At 44.2% G+C, this 19,025-nt stretch overlaps 1 protein-coding gene across 17 annotated transcripts in view; it reads left to right on the forward strand.

The window, feature by feature from the left end:
• The window catches only part of C10H2orf76 (chromosome 10 C2orf76 homolog), a 113,325-nt gene that overhangs the window by 55,560 nt on the left and 38,740 nt on the right, over positions 1–19,025 (forward strand). For 2 of the 17 annotated variants that reach the window (XM_003909210.4, XM_009185038.3), the window contains exon 6: positions 2,636–2,807. The exons of 13 other annotated variants lie outside the window; for them this stretch is intronic. In XM_003909210.4, the coding sequence (XP_003909259.1) occupies positions 2,636–2,712 (77 nt within the window). In that variant the 3' untranslated portion in view covers positions 2,713–2,807. Of the gene's footprint in view, positions 1–2,635; positions 2,960–7,451; positions 7,821–19,025 lie in introns of those variants that run through there. 2 more of the 17 variants (XM_021923521.2, XM_009185039.4) reach the window with 2 other exon arrangements.

Below are 19,025 nucleotides of genomic sequence, written 5' to 3' on the forward strand. Positions count from 1 at the left end.
CTCTGTTTCATTTGATAGTAAGACGAAGGGATGAAGTGGCAGTGTATTTATTGGATTTTAGATTGCACATTCATTTCAGATTCCCATGCCAAGGCACTCTGCACCTGACTGCACTGCCGCCTGCAGCACATTTAATTTAAAATCAGGTGCCCTGGGGGACCAGCACAAGGTAGACTTCCGGAGGGTTCATCCCCAGCCAGTTTTAAAGGAGCCATTTTAAATAGTATTTGGGAAGCAGGAATTTAAGGGATAATGGTGGAAAGAGTAATTATGTAGAGGTCTTAAAAATCATTTATAATTGGTTTTCACGTAAATTGGCAAATGAATTTGCAGTATAAGTCCCTGAATTCATTCTCTCAAACATTTTCCACAGAGTTTTACAGATATAAGAAAACATTATATTCTACTTCTGCTTAAGGACCACATTACTAAAATTTAAAACACATTTAATGTTTTACTTTTGAATGTTCAGAGTAAATTTTAATTTGTGTGTTTTCCAGTTTGTTACGGGTGAAGAAATTTTTAAGTCAACCTGAAGTATTATAGTTTAACCCATTTGTTTACCTAGATTTCCTGAAAAAAAAGTACAGTCATCTGAAAATAAAATCTTTACACTGCAGATTCTCATTCGGAGTCTACATTATGAGAGCTAGCATAAATGCCCTATGTAAATAATGGATTGATATTTAAGTTAACTGGACCCAGGAGAACCTATGTGTCAAAACAGAACTGCTTAGTCCTTGCTTCCCATCAGCTTCTCTGAACCTACTATTGCTGAAGAGCCACACAACATATTAGTTTCTCAGAAGGGGTTCAGATAAATGTCAACTGCAGTAAGTGAAAATTGTAATTACAGTTAGTGTGGATTGAGCAAAGTGCTGTGTGGGCAAAGCACTGTGTAAAGTTCTGTATGTAAATAGCACATCACAGATAAAACCTTGCTCTGTGATTATTAAGAACAGGGTGTCTTTTGCTCATTTTCCATTAGAAGGTTGATTAGAATCACTTGCAAATTATATAAGTCTACCTCTGGGCATGCTTCCCTTCAAAAAAGGAAACCCCAGGAGCTTTTTGTATAAAGGATAGATTTCCAAATATCTTTGAATATTGAAGTTTTTGAAGCTCCCTTTCTTGATTTTCTTTTTCCCACTGATTCCAAGTGTGGAGTCTTTTTACCTATTCTTTTAGATGCCACTTTCTTGTAAAATTTAACTGTACCTTAACTTACTGTTTGCACAGGGTGCATCTTTTCACAGCCCCTCCTTATTGATCTCCAGTTTCTCTCTGCTGTATTCCCCACAGGCTCCTTGTCATGCGAGGCTGCAATCTGATTTTCATCTCCTCAGATTAAATTTAATCTTGAAGATATAGTAAGGACTGGAATGAGGATCTGTGACTATGGCTGGCTTTATTTTCTTCTTTTGACACTTGTTTATTTTCTGTAATGAGCACGGGTAGCTTATGATTAACAAACGTTAAATTTGATATTCTTGAAAACAGCAAAAACATTTTTAATGAAATGGCATGCTAATCTCATTAATTTCATTGTTTTGTGATAAAGTCTAATGATGAGATGAGAGCTGTAAACTAAGAGACCAGTAGTAATCCTTGGCACCCTTTCTTATTATCCTATTTATTTGACTTGGAGAGTTTTACTTGTCTGTTTTTAGAGAGTATGTTAATTGAGTACTCAGTATTCATTACGAATAATCTTGACTGTTTTCTTGTGAAGATTCTGAAGGCCCTTTTGCTCTTTCTGTAAAAGCCAAGCAGACTGTATTAACTTCTGGTTTAATTTAAAAAACGAATGTGGAACTTGTTGGCACAACACCTTAAAGAATTGCATGTTTAATAATTGGAAGGCTTTCCATCAGATTTGTCTCTAGCCTGAATTAATAATGTTGCTGACTTACTGTTTTAGAAGACGCAGTCCTTGACCTGCTAGGTTGAAAGAATTGTGACTGCTCTGAACCTTCATGGGTCCTTTAGCGGTGCCATCTCCCCTGTGAATAATTAGAGGTATTTGAAGGTATTGAGGTAGCAGCCAATTTGTGTCTTTCACTTTGCATATTGTTGAAGCCGCATGAATTAATCATAAGCAGGGCAAAAAATTAACTTCTTCAGACACATATTTTGATGGGTCATGAGGGAGAATGTAAAGTGATCTGTAAAATATTCTACTGATCCTCTAAGTATTAAATTATTATACCTACAGGCTAATTTCAGGGGGGAAAAAGAGTTTTCCCTCCCCTTCCTTCAGTACCTGAGTAGCATATTTGAGAAAAAAAATCAAGGTTTTTTATTTCCTAGCACTGTAAAGAGTACTACAAATGAGCAATTTTACGATTTCCTGAAAACCAGATTCTTGCATTAACTCTTGATTTTAATTTTTGGGTTTTTTTTTTTTTTTTTTTTTACTTTTAAACCATTTGAGCTTTCAGTTCTTAAAACTTCACCTGAAACTTCCTGTTGATTTGGTAAAATTCATTGCCAACCCAACAAATAACTCATCTTTTTCACTTTAGGCATCTGAAGCTATTCTAAAATACCGAATCAAAGTCATATGGATTTCCATACTTGTTTAAAATTTAGATTTACATTGAAATCTTGTTTTCTATTTTCTGTTTTTTTTCAGCCAGTGAAACTGAAATTGCATTCTTCTGTGAAGAAGATTATAAGAACTACAAAGCTAATCCCATTTCATCCTGGTGAAAACATCTCGAGGGCTTCCTTTTTGCATACCTGTATTAAGCTTTCTATTCCACTGCTGAGTTTGTGAAATTGACAAATAAATCTTAAAAAATTAATCCCAGGCTCTACTCTTTGAGCTAAAATCTGGTGATTTCTTTCTCTTTAGGTCTTTCTTTCCTTCCCTCTTTCTTTTTCTTTGTTGTAAAATAATATATTATGAGAAAAACATTTGATTTTTTTAAAGGGAAATAAATTGTTATTAAAAATTATCGTGGAATATTGATTCTTAAATTATCATTTATTTTCTAAAATTAGGAATTATTTTGGTGACTTGCATGTTGAGTTCCTTAAAAAGATTGTAAGACTAAGATCATACTGTTTATTTTATATTTTTTCTGTAGTTTCTAATTAGAGCAACTGTTACTGTCTGTGGCTACCAGAAATTCTGAATTTCTTGACCCTCATGGCTACCTTTTAGCTCAGGGTGTGTGATACATACCACCATATGTGCAACTGAATTGTGTATATTTTAGGGAGGTTTTATGATGTAGGAAGGTTACTTTTTTTTTTTTTTAAAGTATCGCAGCCTATGCAAGTAATGTTGCTGATTTTTTTTTTCTTTTCTTTCTTGAGCTGTGTTTTCCATCTTTAGGAGCAAACTGTCATAGAACCAAATTCATTTATTTAGAGAGAGGAAGTAGCAGGATGCTTGCACTTCTGGAAGAAAATTGTTCATTGAGAACAAGTCTATGTCCTGGAAGATACATTCCTTCTAAATAATATAATACTTGTGGTTCCTGATCATGGCTGATCATCAGCACGTGAGGAGTTATTATTTCATAGGCCTTTCAGTCAGCCTGCGTTTAATCAGAACTCCTGGAGAGCTTAGCTGGCCTTGCCATTGCTCCCTGAGTGCTGGAGGGCTTAGCTGGCCCTGCCATTGCTCCCTGAGTGCTGGAGGGCTTAGACAGCCTTGCCATTGCTCCCTGAGTTCCGGAGAGCTTAGCTAGCTCTGCCATTGCTCCTTGAGTCCTAGAGAACTTAGCCAGCTCTGCCATTGCTCCCTGAGTCCTCAGAGTTGCCAGGAGGGCAAATTGGTTTCATTATGACCACGTGTAACTTAAGAAAACCTATTATTTTTTAAAAATAAACTTTGAAAGTCTGATTAACATGATTAGAAGATGCTTTGCTTTATTGAAAAAGTTAATAGGGTCTTCTTTAAAACAGAAATTCTATTTATTTTACTCATTATTTCATTCAGGAGCAAAGTGTTGAATACACAGATGACATAGCTATTGGGGGAGTTAATAAAGAAGAAAATAAGACCCAGTTTTTGCCTCAGTAAATGGAGAAAGACATAGTACAATCAAACGATTTTAAGAATAGCAGAAAAGCTGCCATCAGAGCATTGTTGACAGAAATTAGTTCTGTGGTTTTTGTTGGTTTTTTTTGTTTGTTTGTTTCTTTGTTTTTAGAAGTACCAGTTGAGCTGTGTCTTAGAAGATTGAATAGGAATTTTTGCTTAGAAGAAAAGAAGGGAAGGGCTTACTGGAGGAGGGAGTAGCATACACAAAGGCAAAGAAAGAGCTTGAGGTTTCAGGAGAAAGCACAAATTTTAGTGTCCCTGACTTTTATAGGTGGTGCAACTTAATGATGTTTAGACCTAACAGTGGTACAAAAGCAATAGGCATTCAGTAGAAACTGTACACTGAGTACCCATAGAACCATTATGTTTTCCACTTTCAGTGCAGTATTCAATAAATTACATGAAATATTTAATACTTTACAATAAAGTAGGCTTTGTGATAGATGATTTTGCCCAACTGTAGTCTAATGTAAATGTTCTGAGCACATGTAAGGTAGATTAAGCTAAGCTGCAGTGTTTGGTAGGTTAGGTGTATTAAATGCATTTTTCACTTATATTTTCAACCAACAATGAGTTTATTGGGACTAACCCCATTGTAAGTTGAGGAGCATCTGTACAGGAGGGCAAAGTACATGGAACAGAGTAGAGGAAGATAAGGCCAGAAAGGTAGGTTGAGGTAGGCCTTACAAGTCATGCTAAGGAGTTGGAACTGTATCTAGTAGGTAGATGGGAGCCAGTAGCATGATTTAAACAGGTGTTTGATTCCATTTGTATTTTAGCAAGTGAGCTTTGTCAGCAATGTCCAGATGGCAGAAAGACTAGAAGACATCATTGAGCAGGTGACGTTTGGAAGGCCTGGCTCAGGGCAGGGACAGAGGGGAAGAAGAGGAGTGGGGAGGTTCTTGGTGTTACCATTTGATCATGCATTCCGTGGCAAATGTGATGTGGTAGTTAATTTACATATGTTATCTCATTTGACATTTACCACAGTTCTTCAGTGGTAGCATGTATATTTATAGATGAAGACACTGGGGCCCAGAGAGGTAAAGTTATTTGCTCGAGAGAATGCAGTAATGTGCAATGGAATTAGAACCAAGTCTGTCTTAAAATTCTGACTTCCCCCATTCCATACTGCAGCCTCCCAGTGGAGACCTGAGGTAGAATGACCTTAGAATGTTTGGGACCTGGTGAATGCCTGGACGGGGATAGTGTGGGGAGGGAGGAATGGAGACTTCAGTGATTCTTGCTGGAGTTGAGTGGCTGGATTAATGATGGTAGCAGTAACCCAAATAGGGAATTCAATAAGTAGAGGTTAAAACATATTCCGTTTGTTCGCTTTGCACACATTCAATTTGCATACCAGGCTTTTTTAAAATATAAAATTAAGCATATCTTTACCTGTGCATTTTTAAGTAGATAATGTAAAAATATGTATGTATAGTACCTTTTTGGGTGTGTGTTTTTCTTATAAAAGGTACATATAGGCTATTTTCACTTATAAACAAGGAATAAAAATCAGAAATAAACCTATAGAGAGCAACCACCAGAAAGAGGCAAAGACGGATTGTTTCCTAAAGCCTGCAGAGCGAGCAGGGCCCTGCTGACATCTGGATTTCAGACTTGTAGCCTCCAGAACTATGTGAGAAAAGACATTTCTGTTGTATTTACAATAAATACAAATATATTGTGACTAAAAAGGACTTTTACCAGGAATGGAAGATTGATTCAATATATAGTTTTCAAAATCTATAAAGGAGAAAAAAATTATGTTTATCTCAATAGGTGCCAAAAGGCATTTGATGATATTCTTGCTCACGCATATATAAAAGTTAGCAAGGGAAAGAAATACCCTTAACTTGATGAAGGTTGCTCGTAGGAAACCTACTTAATGGAGCAGTGTTTCAGCAAATCTGTTAGATATGAATAAGAGGCTGCGGCTGGGTGCAGTGGCTCAGGCCTGTAATCTCAGCACTTTGGGAGGCTGAGACGGGCAGATTGCTTGAGCTCAGGAGTTTGAGACCAGCCTGGGCAAGAGGATGAAACCCCATCTCTACAAAAAAACAAAAATGAAAAATTAGCCAGGTGGGGTAACTTGCACCTGTAGTTCCAGTTACTTGGGAGGTGGAGGTGGGAGGATCCCTTGGGTCAAGAGGTCAAGGCTACAGTGAGCTGTGATTGCACCACTGCACTCCAGCACAAAAAATATGAATTAGACAAGAATGAACACTATTGCCAGTACTATTCAGTATATTTCTGCAAGTCTTACTGTAGCCAGTACTGTGGGAAAAGTAATGATTCTCAGATATTGGAAAGTAGTAGGCAAAACATTCATTTGTAGACAATATGATTGCAAGAGAATTAAGTTTTTTGAAGTAAGAGACTTCAGTGCTGAACCTAAAATGTATTGTCCATAAAAGCTATAAAATAGTGTTATTAGATGAGTATAAAAGACCTAAATAGAGATAGATTACATGTTTATAGATAGAAGATACCTACCTAGTCCATAAGTAAATGCAATCTCAATCAAAATCCCAAAGGATTTATCATGGAACTTGACAAATTGATTTTAAATTCATTTGGAATAAAAATATGCAAGAATAGCAAAGATCAACTTGGAAAAACAAAAGGTAGACCTTTATTTTTTTCTTTTTGCACATATGTTATTTAAACATATAGGTATGCATTTTAAAGCTTTGTCATTTTGTGCATTTCAAAGCGTGATCGCTCTCTTAAATACAGTTGAGAAGTCTTTTTTTTTTTAAATCACCGCTATGTGCCAGACACTGTATGTATTTTATATTATCTCATTTAATCCACACAGTACACTGTGGTAGAGCTCTGAGGAGTCCTGGTTTCCCCATCTGTGAGATGGAGGAGATAATAAGGGCCACTTTGTAGAGTTTTGTGATCAAGCGGGACATTGCCTACAAGGCACTTACGGACAGAGCCTAGCAGGAAGTGAGTGCTCATTACGTGTCTTCGGGTGCTTATTGTGAGAGTGAGTGCAGCAGCGACAACTTTATTTTAGAGCAAGGAACCCTCAACCTCAGAGATTAAGCCACTTGCCCAAGGCCTACAATCTGATAAGTCAAAGAGCAGATCTCTTCTGGCTTCAAACCTTACTTTCTGCCACTCTTCGAAAACAAAGGGAGTTGGGCACTTGGAGAAACATGGTAGAAAGGTGGTCAACCACGGCCAAGAGACAGTTCCCCATCTGCGTTGTTGGCATCCCTTTACACGCATTTTTCTGTTTCTCAGGTGAAGAGAACTTGCCTTTGCCAAAGGAACACATGGGCCCTGGTCCCACAGGTTGGGCCAGGTTTCATGTGACTTTGAGGAACTTCTTTGCCATAGCAAACGGGTTTTCTTTTCCTTCTTTTTCTGCTTGCCCCAGACACAGGCAGGAGAGATGGTGATGTTCCTGCCTATTTGGACACCCAGAGAACCGGCCTGGCCTGAGCCCCTTTGGAAACCTGCTGCTGATTGCTGGGGACAAGAGTGAAGAGCGGGGCCTTCCCCATTTCTGCTAATGCATGTCGGGGCATGCATGTCCTTTAGCTTGTGCATATGTGAGCCTGTAAGGGTGACTCCCAGGCAGGGGCAGGGACACAGGAATTACTTTGCAGACGGGATGTCCCGCTTCCCTTCCGAAGACTGAATGTTCTCACACATGATTAGGCAATGCCAGTAACTCTTCGGGTAGTGTACAAAACCCTCCATTTGTTTCTAGGTTATTTTAAAAATTAAGAAATCTCACTTTAAGGCAGCGGACAGAATAAAAACCAGTCTGCCCTGGTGCAGAACTGTGCCTCTGTGGGCTCTCTTCCTGGCTTAGCTGGGTGTGGCTGACAGCAGAGAACTATTCCCGGCAGAGGGCTGAGCTGGGGCTGTGAGTGGGGCCTGAGACAAGATCTGAAGTGTCCAAAGCCTGAATAGCCAAGGATCTGTACTTGAACCCCTCTGCCCACTACAGAAGTTGTCCAGCAATCTTGTCATCTTTTTCTCACTGTACATGTACACATATATACATGTATGCATGCATGTGTGTACCTGTATGTATGCAATAATCAGAGAAGGACTCTGATTATTGGTTCTGGGCAGTTTCACCGTATTTTACTTTCAGAAACTCTCATGATTGCTCAGAGTAGCAAAGGTAATTGAAGTGGAATATTGACTTAATTGGTCTGAGGTTAATATTTTGAACTGCACCATCAAGACAGTGGGCCTTGCTGTCTGCAGGCCTGGAAAGAACCCATATCTCACGTGGATCCGCAGCACATATCTCATGGCCACTCTGTACCTTCCACTCTGCACTTCTACCATTTACAGGAGTGGAAGAGGAAGGCACGGTATTCGTCATTTCTTTCCATCAAAGGAGACATATTTATTCAAAGAATCAGACCTGAGACCACTTTCCCCATCCCCAGATGTGCATTTTGGGCTAGAATATGAGCGTAAGAGTTTTGATAATGGCCTTTGGAGGCTCGTTTTTTGATCATTAGTCAGCGAGAGGGTCATATAGTTGTCATGACTTAAACATGCAGGATGTGTGTTGTGCTGCTCGATGATGTGGTTTCTTAGGGAGCAGTGACCCTCCTCCATTCCGTGCTGCTGCCACTTCGGCTTAGTGTTCAGTAAATGACGTCATTCGTAGGCCGCGAGATTTTAAGATGGAGAAAATCCATTTCAGGTCCCAGATGAAGTCACGTGACTCTTTCGAAATAAGTAAGGGCAGACCGTTTTGGGGATGCTGCCTTAGAGACTCAAGCTTTTGGTTTTAACTTCGTTTCTATTACATCCAATATGTAGGGAAAAAACTGTCGTCCATAATGGTATTCTTGTGATCTATCAAGTCTGGTCAATCAAAGCAGTCACCAGAGTACTCTTAAGGCTGTGATTCCTTCACAGGACTAAGGCAAGTGGCCAGGATGGAGGGTGGCGAGGGCTTCTTCCCCTCCATCTGTGACTTGGTGGGGAATGAGCGCGGTAAGATCGGGAGCGGTCATCTTCAATCCACTCAGTGTGAATTCTGTTTAGCAAAGCACAACAACCTCATTTAATTTCCTGATCAGTGCCCCTTCCCCCTCCCTCTGTCCTGTGACCTTGAGCCTTATGCCATCGGACTACACATCGCCATCCCCCAACCTTGTTGCAGACACCTGCAGGCCCTGTGCCACTCCCCCTTATTACCTGATGATTATAGCTCCTGGCTCACCGCTGCTGTCTCTCATAATTCAGGATAGACGTAGACTAGCCTTCCTGTACCCTAGGACCTCTTAGGTCATTGAATAACTCACTGCAACCTTCTTGTCGTCTCTGTCTCAGCCACCTACTCCTAGAGGCACACCTTTGCCGTAGTCATTAATAACTGCACCCTAGTCCACAACGCCATCTCAATATCCACCTCCCATTCTCTGACCGTTCTCTCGTGTCTTTCCATTTCTCTGCCTCTGGTGCCCCCTCCAAGGCTCTTCAACCCCCACCTGAACTACACTTCATTGATCCTGCTGTCTTCTCCCCGTCCCACCCCCGACTTGAGATCCTCTGCACCTTCTCATCAATCTCTGCCTAGACCCTTGCTGCCCTGACCCCTCTGGCCCCAGGCCTAACCCTGCCATGCTCCACCTTCTCCACCCGCACCCGAACCGCTGCACTGCACGTGGTGGGGTGGAGGGCGAGTGCTGACTGGCCACGCTGTCGGTCATGGCTGCTAAGCCGCAGTCAGGTCCTCACGCTACCCTGCAGTTCCCCTTGCTCTCCGGGTTCCTTTAGGCCCTCAACCCTGAGACCCCTCCTCTCACTCCCAGCTGCTGTCCTCACTTCGGGCCATCCTAGACAACATGCTCCTGCCCCCGGCCATGTCCCCCACCTGCCTTCCTGTGTGGATAGGCGAGCGAGTAGTGCCGTCTGTCCTCCCTCGTGCCCGGGCCCCCCTCCTCTGGAACACCAACGAGCATACTTCAGCGTTGTCCTCTCTCTTCCACACCATCAAGCTCTGCACCCCACCAGCATAGGGACAGCTCTCCCATCGAACCCTACCACAAGAGTCACCCCATCTTCCCTTTACAGCCAAATTCCTGAACCGAGTTCTCCATACCCTCTTTCCTCCATGAGGGCTTCCGTCCAGCACTCTGCTGAGACAGCTCTTGCAAGGTCACCAAAGGTTCCTGTTGCCACAGGAATAGGATTCTCTGTCTTGGAATTGCTTCACCTCTCAGCATCTTTGGACACACAGAATCAACCGACACCCGTCTTGCCCACACTTGCTTCGCTTAACTTCACTGGCCACTCCTCCCCATCTCGTTTGCCGGTTCTGCCTCATCCCTTAACCTTTACAATGTGGAAGGCCCCAGGGCTCAGGCCTCTGACTTCTCTAATTATATCTTCTCCCTAGATGACCTCATGCATGCTCCCAGCTTTAAATAACAGCTAAATGTTGCAGACTCTGGATCTCAGTCCACAGCGCAGCTCCGTGTCGGAGTCCCCGCTGGGTGCTCCCCATCCCTGGTGAGGTGGCTGATAGGTGTCCTCTGATAGATGCCTCAGATGCTAACACACCCCAGCTGAGCCTGTGTGCCTTCTCCCTGAGGCTGGACCATGCTCAGTCTTCTCCACTGAAGGACATGACCTCCAGTCCTCCATTTGTTCAGGCCAGAAACCTTGGAGATATATCTCTTTTTTCTTTAACCCCCACAACCAGGCCATCAGCCAGTTCTGTCTGCTCCACGTTCAGAGTATAACCAGGGCCCAGGCTTCTCTCACCTTTTTCACTACTACCACTGGGTCCAAGGCACCACCATTCTTACCTGGACTATTGCAGTCACCTTCCTTCTAACTGGGCTTCTTGCTGTCACTCCTACCCCACTACAGTTCTTCCTGTTCTCATTTCTACCCCACTGCAATGCTCTACCCAGCCATCACAGCGATTCTTCTAGGATCCTGTCATGCCTCAGCTCAAAACCCTTACTCAGAGAAAGAACCTTGGCCTTGGTCCTCTTCGTGGTGCATACCAAATACATGCATGCCCCAGGGCCAGCTGGTAAACATACACATGCCCCAGGGCCTTTGCTCTTGCTCTTCCCTCTGCTTGCAATGACTTTTCTACATTTATTTGCATGGTTTTCTCCCTTTCTGTCAGATGTCTGCTCAAATGCCATCAAAGAGGCCTTCTCTGCTTATCCTATACAAAATAGCAAATGCTTGCCTTTGCAAAACTCATTTGTCTAACTGTTTTACTTTTTAAAAAATCCTTTTCTGTTCTGCCTTCTGCTATTAGAATGTCTCCAGTGTATAGAACAGTGGCTGGCACTTCATAGGCCAGCATGGATGTTTCTGGGATGAGTGAAAGACTTTAAAATTGTATTTGTTTTTTGTTTTGTTTGTTTTGTTTTGAGACAGATTCTCACTATGTCGTCCTGGCTGGAGTTCAGTGGCACAATCTTGGCTCACTGTAACCTCCGCCTCCCAGGTTCAAGCGATTCTTCTGCCTCAGCCCTGGGACTACAGGCGCATGCAACCATGACCAGCTAATTTTTGTATTTTTAGTAGAGGCGGAGTTTCACTATGTTGGCCAGGCTGGTCTCAAACTCCTGTGTTCAGGTGATCCCCCTGCCTTGACCTCCCAAAGTGCTGGGATTACAGGCATGAGCCACCGCGCCTGGCCTAAGATTGTAGTTGAATGTTAAAGAAAAACTTTACAGATTGTTGAAGCTCATCTCATAGCAATGTTTTAATAAATCTGTGTAGATTGAATACACTCTCTAGGAGTTTCTTTAGTTGAAATTAGTCATCTAGATGTGTAAAGTGGTATAGACTGAGATCTGGAATAATTGGTCAGCAGTCCTGAGTGCATATGTGTTTCAAATGGAGTTGAAGAAATGAGATGAAAACCTGTGTTGAAAGTTAGTTTGTTGGCTGGGTGCGGTGGCTCACGCCTGTAATCCCAGCACTTTGGGAGGCTGAGATGGGCGGATCATGAGGTCAGGAGATCGAGACCATCCTGGCTAACACGGTGAAACCCCGTCTCTACTAAAAAAATACAAAAAGCTAGCCGGGCGTGGTGGTGAGCGCCTGTAGTCCCATCTACTCGGGAGGCTGAGGCAGGAGAATGGCGTGAACCCGGGAGGCAGAGCTTGCAGTGAGCTGAGATCCGGCCACTGCACTCCAGCCTGGGCGACAGAGCAAGACTCCGTCTCAAAAAAAAAAAAAAAAAAGAAAGAAAGTTAGTTTGTTTTTGTGGATCTGACTCTGGTCACTGCTGCACTGGCATTTGCATGCGGCTGACAGTTCTTTTCTGCTGCGTGGCTCCGCGTATGCCCGGAGGCGGTCCTGAGCCTCCTGTGAGGGCTTTTTTACCAGCTGGAAATAAAAGACAAAAAACCTCAAATGCTGTGGTGGTTAGTCACAATAGGCAAGATAAGTGTCCTAGATTGTCATTTGTTTCTGTTTGAACTGTTCCCTGGAAAACTGAGTAGAAAACTGAACAGTGGATTGTACAACTGTGCAAATGAAGGCAGAATTTTTTTTCCCCACTTGCCTTAAAGCAAAGTTGCTTGTTTTAAAAGTGACCTAGAAGTGAACTTGTGGTGACATTTAAAATTATACAAATTGGAAAAGGCAAATGGTGCACTTTTGCATATATTGGAATTATTGGTCTTTCTGTTTGCTTTAGGCAAGCATGAGTGGGAGGAGAGAGCTCAGCTTTGACATAGGCAGCCCGGGGTTGGCAGAACAAAGGCATTGTCGCTAGCTTGGAGGTGTGACCTTGGGTGAGCTGCTTGGCCTCTCCAGATCTCAGTTTCCGGCTCTCTTAAGTGGGGATGATAACACTGACCTTCCAGAATTTCTCTGTGGCTTTAAGGTGAGCTAGCTTGGTGCTGCCTAAACATACTCTGTTTTGGGGAATAAGTTCTGTTACACTGCTATTTTACAAAGAAATACTATTAATCCCATCGCTCAGGGAGAACATTTAGACACCGAATAGGAGGCTGTCCCCTATGAGCACTGGGCAGTGGAGCCAGGCCTCTTCCTACAAGGCAGGGGTGTCTGGTTGCCGCCAGTTCTCCCCCTCCACCTGCCAGCTCCAGCCAAACCACCCAGCATTGTTCTTGGACCCAGGGAAGGACCCATTTTTCATTTCCCAAGAACCCTTCTCTTCCCATTTTATTTCCCGAGGTGTCTTGGCCTTGGATTCATCTAGCCCTGAGCACATTACCTGTCACATGTTTCCTTGACATGTCCCCTTTCTTCTGGTTGGAATTTTCCCCAATTAGGACAAATGGGCTCATTAACAACAGCTGGCAATTTAAACGTCCTTTCTGTAAGAATAAAGCCGTCCCTTTCAGTGTTCTCTGGCTGTAACTTGCTTCAAGTGGGATGGGGTGGAGTGGGTTGGTAGAATGAATGGATACACAGGTTGTCCAAGGAAATATAGTCTCTGGGAAGAAAAATCTTGCAAAGGCCGGTTTTGTAGTTTGAATATTCTAGATACCTGCCAGGCACCAGCCGATTAATGCACAGCTGTTTATCTTTACGTCTTGCCTAGCAGCTCCTCCTCTGATATGACACCTTTCCCGCCGTTTTAGCACATCCTCCTTACCCAGAGAAGTCCAGGCTGCAGGTCAGGTGGAGTGGCTCTGCACTTGTCCGCCTTTGCCTGCCCTCAGCCACCAGGTGGCAGCAGAGTCTGTCTGGGCCTGGGAACTGATGAAGCCGAGCCAGTGTCAGTCATTTATTAAGGACTGTGTGCAGTAGGTTTATTCCCCTGTAAGTCAGCCTTGGCGTCTGATAGCTGAAAGTCAAAACCATCAGCTTGTACATGGGGTGGCATGTTGTATTAGTGCTCAAAAGCAATCATGCAATTGCTACCGCCTGAAATTTTATTTTTATTTTTATTATTTTTTTGAGGCAGAGTCTCACTCTGTCGCCTAGGCTGGAGTGCAGTGGCGCGATCTCGGCTCACCACAACCTCCGCCTCCCAGGTTCAAGCGATTCTCCTGTCTCAACCTCCCAAGTAGCTGGGATTACAGGCATCCGCCACCATGCCCGGCTAATTTTTGTGTTTTTAGTAGAGACGGGGTTTCGCCATGTTGACCAGGTTGGTCTCGAACTCCTTACCTCAGGTGATCCACCTGCCTTGGCCTCCCAAAGTGCTGGGATTACAGGCGTGAGCCACTTCTCCGAGCCTACAATTTTATTTTAAAAGTAAATGCTTAATTATTTCAAAGCCAATACCTAACTTTAGTCAGTTTTACCTCTATAGTCTTATTTCCTTCTTTTTCTTTTATACCACTCTATTTGATGATGGGCCATTTCTAAAAAGAAGACCAATAATGTGTCAATGCTTTGGAAAATGTCTCTCTTTATTTGTCGAGGATTCCTTAAAGCTGAGGGTTGAAAGTTGAAAGGTGCTGAGCTGGTTTCTATAGCTCCTTTGTTAAAAGCTTCCTAGCACAACAATTGATAGGCAACCTCCTCCGTTTGGCCCAGGTGAGGTGCTTAAAAAACTCCTTCCCAAACCAATTGCAGGGAGACTGTCTTCTGCTTGGTGGAGGGGCTTGGAAGCTGTCCTTTAGCTTGTGCATATGTGAGCCTGGAAGCAGTGCCCAGAGCTTTGGGGTGAAAGGGTGACTCCCAGACAGGGGCAGGGACACAGGAATTACTTTGCAGACGGGATGTCCCGCTTCCCTTCCGAAGACTGAATATTCTCACACATGATTAGGCAATGTCAGTAACTCTTCGGGTAGTGTACAAAACCCTCCATTTGTTTCTAGGTTATTTTAAAAATTAAGAAATCTCACTTTAAGGCAGCAGACAGAATAAAAACCAGTCTGCCCTGGTGCAGAACTGTGCCTCTGTGGGCTCTCTTCCTGGCTTAGCTGGGTGTGGCTGACAGCAGAGAACTATTCCCGGCAGAGGGCTGAGCTGGGGCTGTGAGTGGGGCCTGAGACAAGGTCTGAAGTGGCAGGGTCTCCTTATAGCTCTGTGAACTCCCTTGGTGTCTAATTCCAGTCCCCAGTCCTGTCAAAGCCACCCTGCACTTTTTTTTTTTTTTTTTGAGAACAGAGTCTCACTCTGTTGCCAGGCTGGAGTGCAGTGACACGATCTCGGCTCACTGCAACCTCCGCCTCCTGGGTTCAAGCGATTCTCCTGCCTCAGCCTCCTGAGTAGCTGGGACTATAGGCGCATGCCACCATGCCCGGATAATTTTTGTATTTTTAGTAGAGATGGGTTTTCACCACGTTAGCCAGGATGGGTCTCAATCACTTGACCTCGTGATCTGCCCGTGTCGGCCTCCCGAAGTACTGGGATTACAGGCGTGAGCCACCGCACCTGGCCGCCCTGTGCTTTAATGCAGACACCACCGCTGGTAGACGCTTCCAGAGTAAGATGTCAAGGAGACTTGGTTAAGTGCAAGATGGAACACAAAAGCTAAACCACAGGAGAGCAGAATTCTAAGAAGGCTGATTTGAGGCGGAGTGCAGTATGTCCACACCTGACTGTGTGAGACCCCCTGACCTAGTGCACATTCTGCAGCGTCAAGGCCCCTGTATTGGCTAGAAGTGCGTTGGGACTTGCCTGCAAAGGTCCTGGTAACTGGCCTTCCTTGGGCTCCAGGTCAAAGGGACAGAGTAGTTTCTAGAGCCAGCAATTCTCTCTGTATTCCCTCTTCCTCTCTTTCCAATGTGTTGGGTTTTTCAGTGTCTTGGCCCAGGGTTGCCTGTACACTTGAAAGCAGAACAGCTTGAAGATGGATTATTTCAGTCTTCCCTGAAAGCCTTCGAGAGTCAGGGAAATTTTGCTAGAAGGCTTGAGGTATAAGGGAGGGAGAGGAGGCTGGGGGCTGGAGTGACTCACCAAGGCTGAGGGGACGGAGCTTGTGGGTTTTACCATTGCCAGGTGTCTGGTTCTGGGGAGGTGACTTGTCCTCAGAGGGGAAGAGCTGACCCTAAGCAGGTGAGTGCCCCCTTTCCAGTCTCTGGCCCGGGCAAGGCCTGCAGCTCCCAGGTTCTGAGGGTGAGCGTCCAGCTTCTAGTGGATGGTGCTTTCTGCCAGTGTTGGGGTTGGAGCTTTCTCTGCCCTGACAGTTCCACCCCTCCGTCCACTTCTCACCTTCCAAACTTGGATCAACTCTCTCGTCCTCAATGTTTACTCTCTGGGTCTCTTTGTCTTCATGGGTTTATGTTTGTATTATCTCCTTACTCCCATCTTATTGGGGTTTTCAGAGGAGATGATGTAAGTGAATAGATCAGCCTCTCATGTTTAACTTTGGAAATCTGCTTGCTTGCTCTCTCCCTTTCTTTTTTAAAATTGAAGGATAATTTACACATGGTGAAATGCAAAGATCTTAGACATGCAGTTCTTTCGGTTTTGACAAGTGCACGACCCACATCTAAGTCAAGATGCAGAACATGCCCACCGCCCCCGAAACCTCCTTTGTGCCATTACAGTTCCCTCTCTGCCCCTCTGTCATCACCACCACCGCTGTGATGTCTGTCACCATAGGTGAATTTGGGCCTTCGTGTTTGAATATATGAGGGTAATGTATATGGTCCAAATCACTCTCCCAACACAACTAACTGAAGACCAACTCTAATATTATAAGAAATTGGAATTTAAGTAAGAACAACGCCACTTTATTTAAAACACACACAGTTGTGTCCAAATCTAACCTCTTCCTTCAGGAGTGAGGAGAGAAGGTGTGTTATCTTCTGGAATTTGCTTCATAACCAGAACTTCATGTCAGTTAAAAACTTCTTCCATGAAAAAAAAAAAAACTCAAGAAATCAAGAAAGAGCCTCAATGTCTTTGAACAAACATCGCGTCTCCTTCACAGATCTTCCCTGCCATATTCTCCTTTGTTGTTCTCGACAGAAACAGAGACTTCCCATCTTAAAAATGCATATGTGATGTCTTCTTTAAAAAAAGCGTGTTATTAGCTCTCCTTTCAAATAACCCTCCAAAGCTGTACACTTGAGGGCAGAGGCCGTTGTGATGGGGTTGTGGGAGAGCGTCTTGGGTGGTGCGCATGTGTGTACATGGGAACATGTGAGGGTGAGCTGGTGGGGACTGAGGTGTGATAGTTGCTTGGTTTCTGGCTGGTGGTCACTTCCATTGTGTAGATGTTGCGTATGTGACAAAAGCCATATTTCAGAATTTCAAGTATTTTTCCAGCAAGGTCCAGCAAGCTCTGCAGGACAAGCCATCAGAAGTGAGACTGAGCCAGGCGTAAAACAGCCAACATTTATCAAGTGCTTGCCCTGCCAGGCCTCACTAAAGCACTTTGCAGATATTTACTCACTATTGCTCATGACTCCTGTGAGGTAGGTACTAGTTATCTACATCTTACAGATGGGGAAGGGGCACTTGGAGGTAAAGTGACCTGCCCGACGTTTCCCAGCTCCTAAGTGATGGAACCTACCAGAACCAACCATCAGGAGGGACTTCACAGGTGAAGGAAGGTTCTTACACTTACTAGGGGTACTAGGAAGAAATTCCTAGTCATAGCTGGAGCAAGTGATACCCTTCTTTGCCTTTCACTACTTGCTGATACCTCCTCAACAGGAGTCAGCTCAGAATTGCCGGAATGAACATCTCATGAGAACGGCCTCCCCTTCCCTTCCCACCGCCACTGCCCTGCTCTGGGCCTCATCATTTCTCATCCTGACCGCAGAGACACTCTCCCGTCTGGTGTCCTTTCCTGCAGACTCTCATCCACGGAGTCCATCTTTCATGCCGCTGCCAGAGTCATCTTTTAAAAATGCAAGTCTGACTGCTGTATCCCTCCCTGTTCAGAACCATCGGATGGGTCCTTGTTTCCTTCTGAATCACGTGCACACTCTGGCATGGTGTATTGGGGCTTCCTGGGTTTGATCTCTGGCTACATCTCCAGCTTCTCCAGCTATGGAATTTGGCACCCCCTCCTGTCTTCCCCAGCTCTCCCCTATCCCCTTGCCCTGTTCTCTCTGGGCACACCGTGCTGCCACTTCCTCAGACTTCCCACTCTGGTCTCTGAATGTTCCACCAGACTAGCATTCATCCTGGGAGGCACAGCCAAGGACCATCTTGTCCCTAAGGTCCTTTCCGTCCCACCTTCCCAGCACTTCACAGTCAGGAGACTCGACCCTGCTCTCCTTTTCATCCTGCTATGTCCTGGCTAGTCCTCTGTGGCACTGATCACACACTGTGGCCTTGCTTTTTTTTTTTTTTTTTTTTGGAGATGGAGTCCTGCTGTGTTGTCAGGCTGGAGTGCAGTGGTGCGATCTCGGCTCACTGCAACCTCTGCCTCCCGGGTTCAAGCTATTTTCCTGCCTCAGCCTCCCAAGTAGCTGGGACTAAAGGCGCCCGCCACCATGCCCAGCTAATTTTTGTATTTTTAGAAAAGATGGGGTTTCACCATGTTGGCCAGGATGGTCTTGATCTCTTGACCTTGTGATCCACCTGCCTCGGCCTCCCAAAGTGCTGGGATTACAGGCGTGAGCCACCGCGCCTGGCCGGCCTTGCATTTTTATATACTGACCTTACCCAAAAGATGTGGCTCTCCCTGAGGTTGAAGATCAGGCTTACTGTTACATTTCCACGGCCTGCACACACTGGGAGTTAATAAATGCATGCATCTGTTGTTTATGTATGAATGAACGGATTCACTTTTCTTGCTATACCATATACTCTTCTAAAAGTTACCAGGCTTTCTGGAACTTATATTAAGAAATCCAGATACCAGCAATCATATCCAGGTAACTCAGCCTCTGCCCAAATTGCTTGATGAGATTACCTGTGTCTCAGCACCAGGACCACAATTTCGGTTTCTTTTCCATTTTCTCCATGCCCTGACACAGTGTTGGATATCCACTACCTGTTTAAAAATGTATGTGATGATTTGAGTTGGTCAGGTGTTGGGGGTGGGATACGACAGACAGAGAAAATGGGGTCCCAGCTACTGAGGACCTGACACATGCAAAGGCAGACG

The sequence above is a fragment of the Papio anubis genome, chromosome 10 (assembly GCF_008728515.1).
Source record: "Papio anubis isolate 15944 chromosome 10, Panubis1.0, whole genome shotgun sequence".
NCBI classification, from domain to species: domain Eukaryota; kingdom Metazoa; phylum Chordata; class Mammalia; order Primates; family Cercopithecidae; genus Papio; species Papio anubis.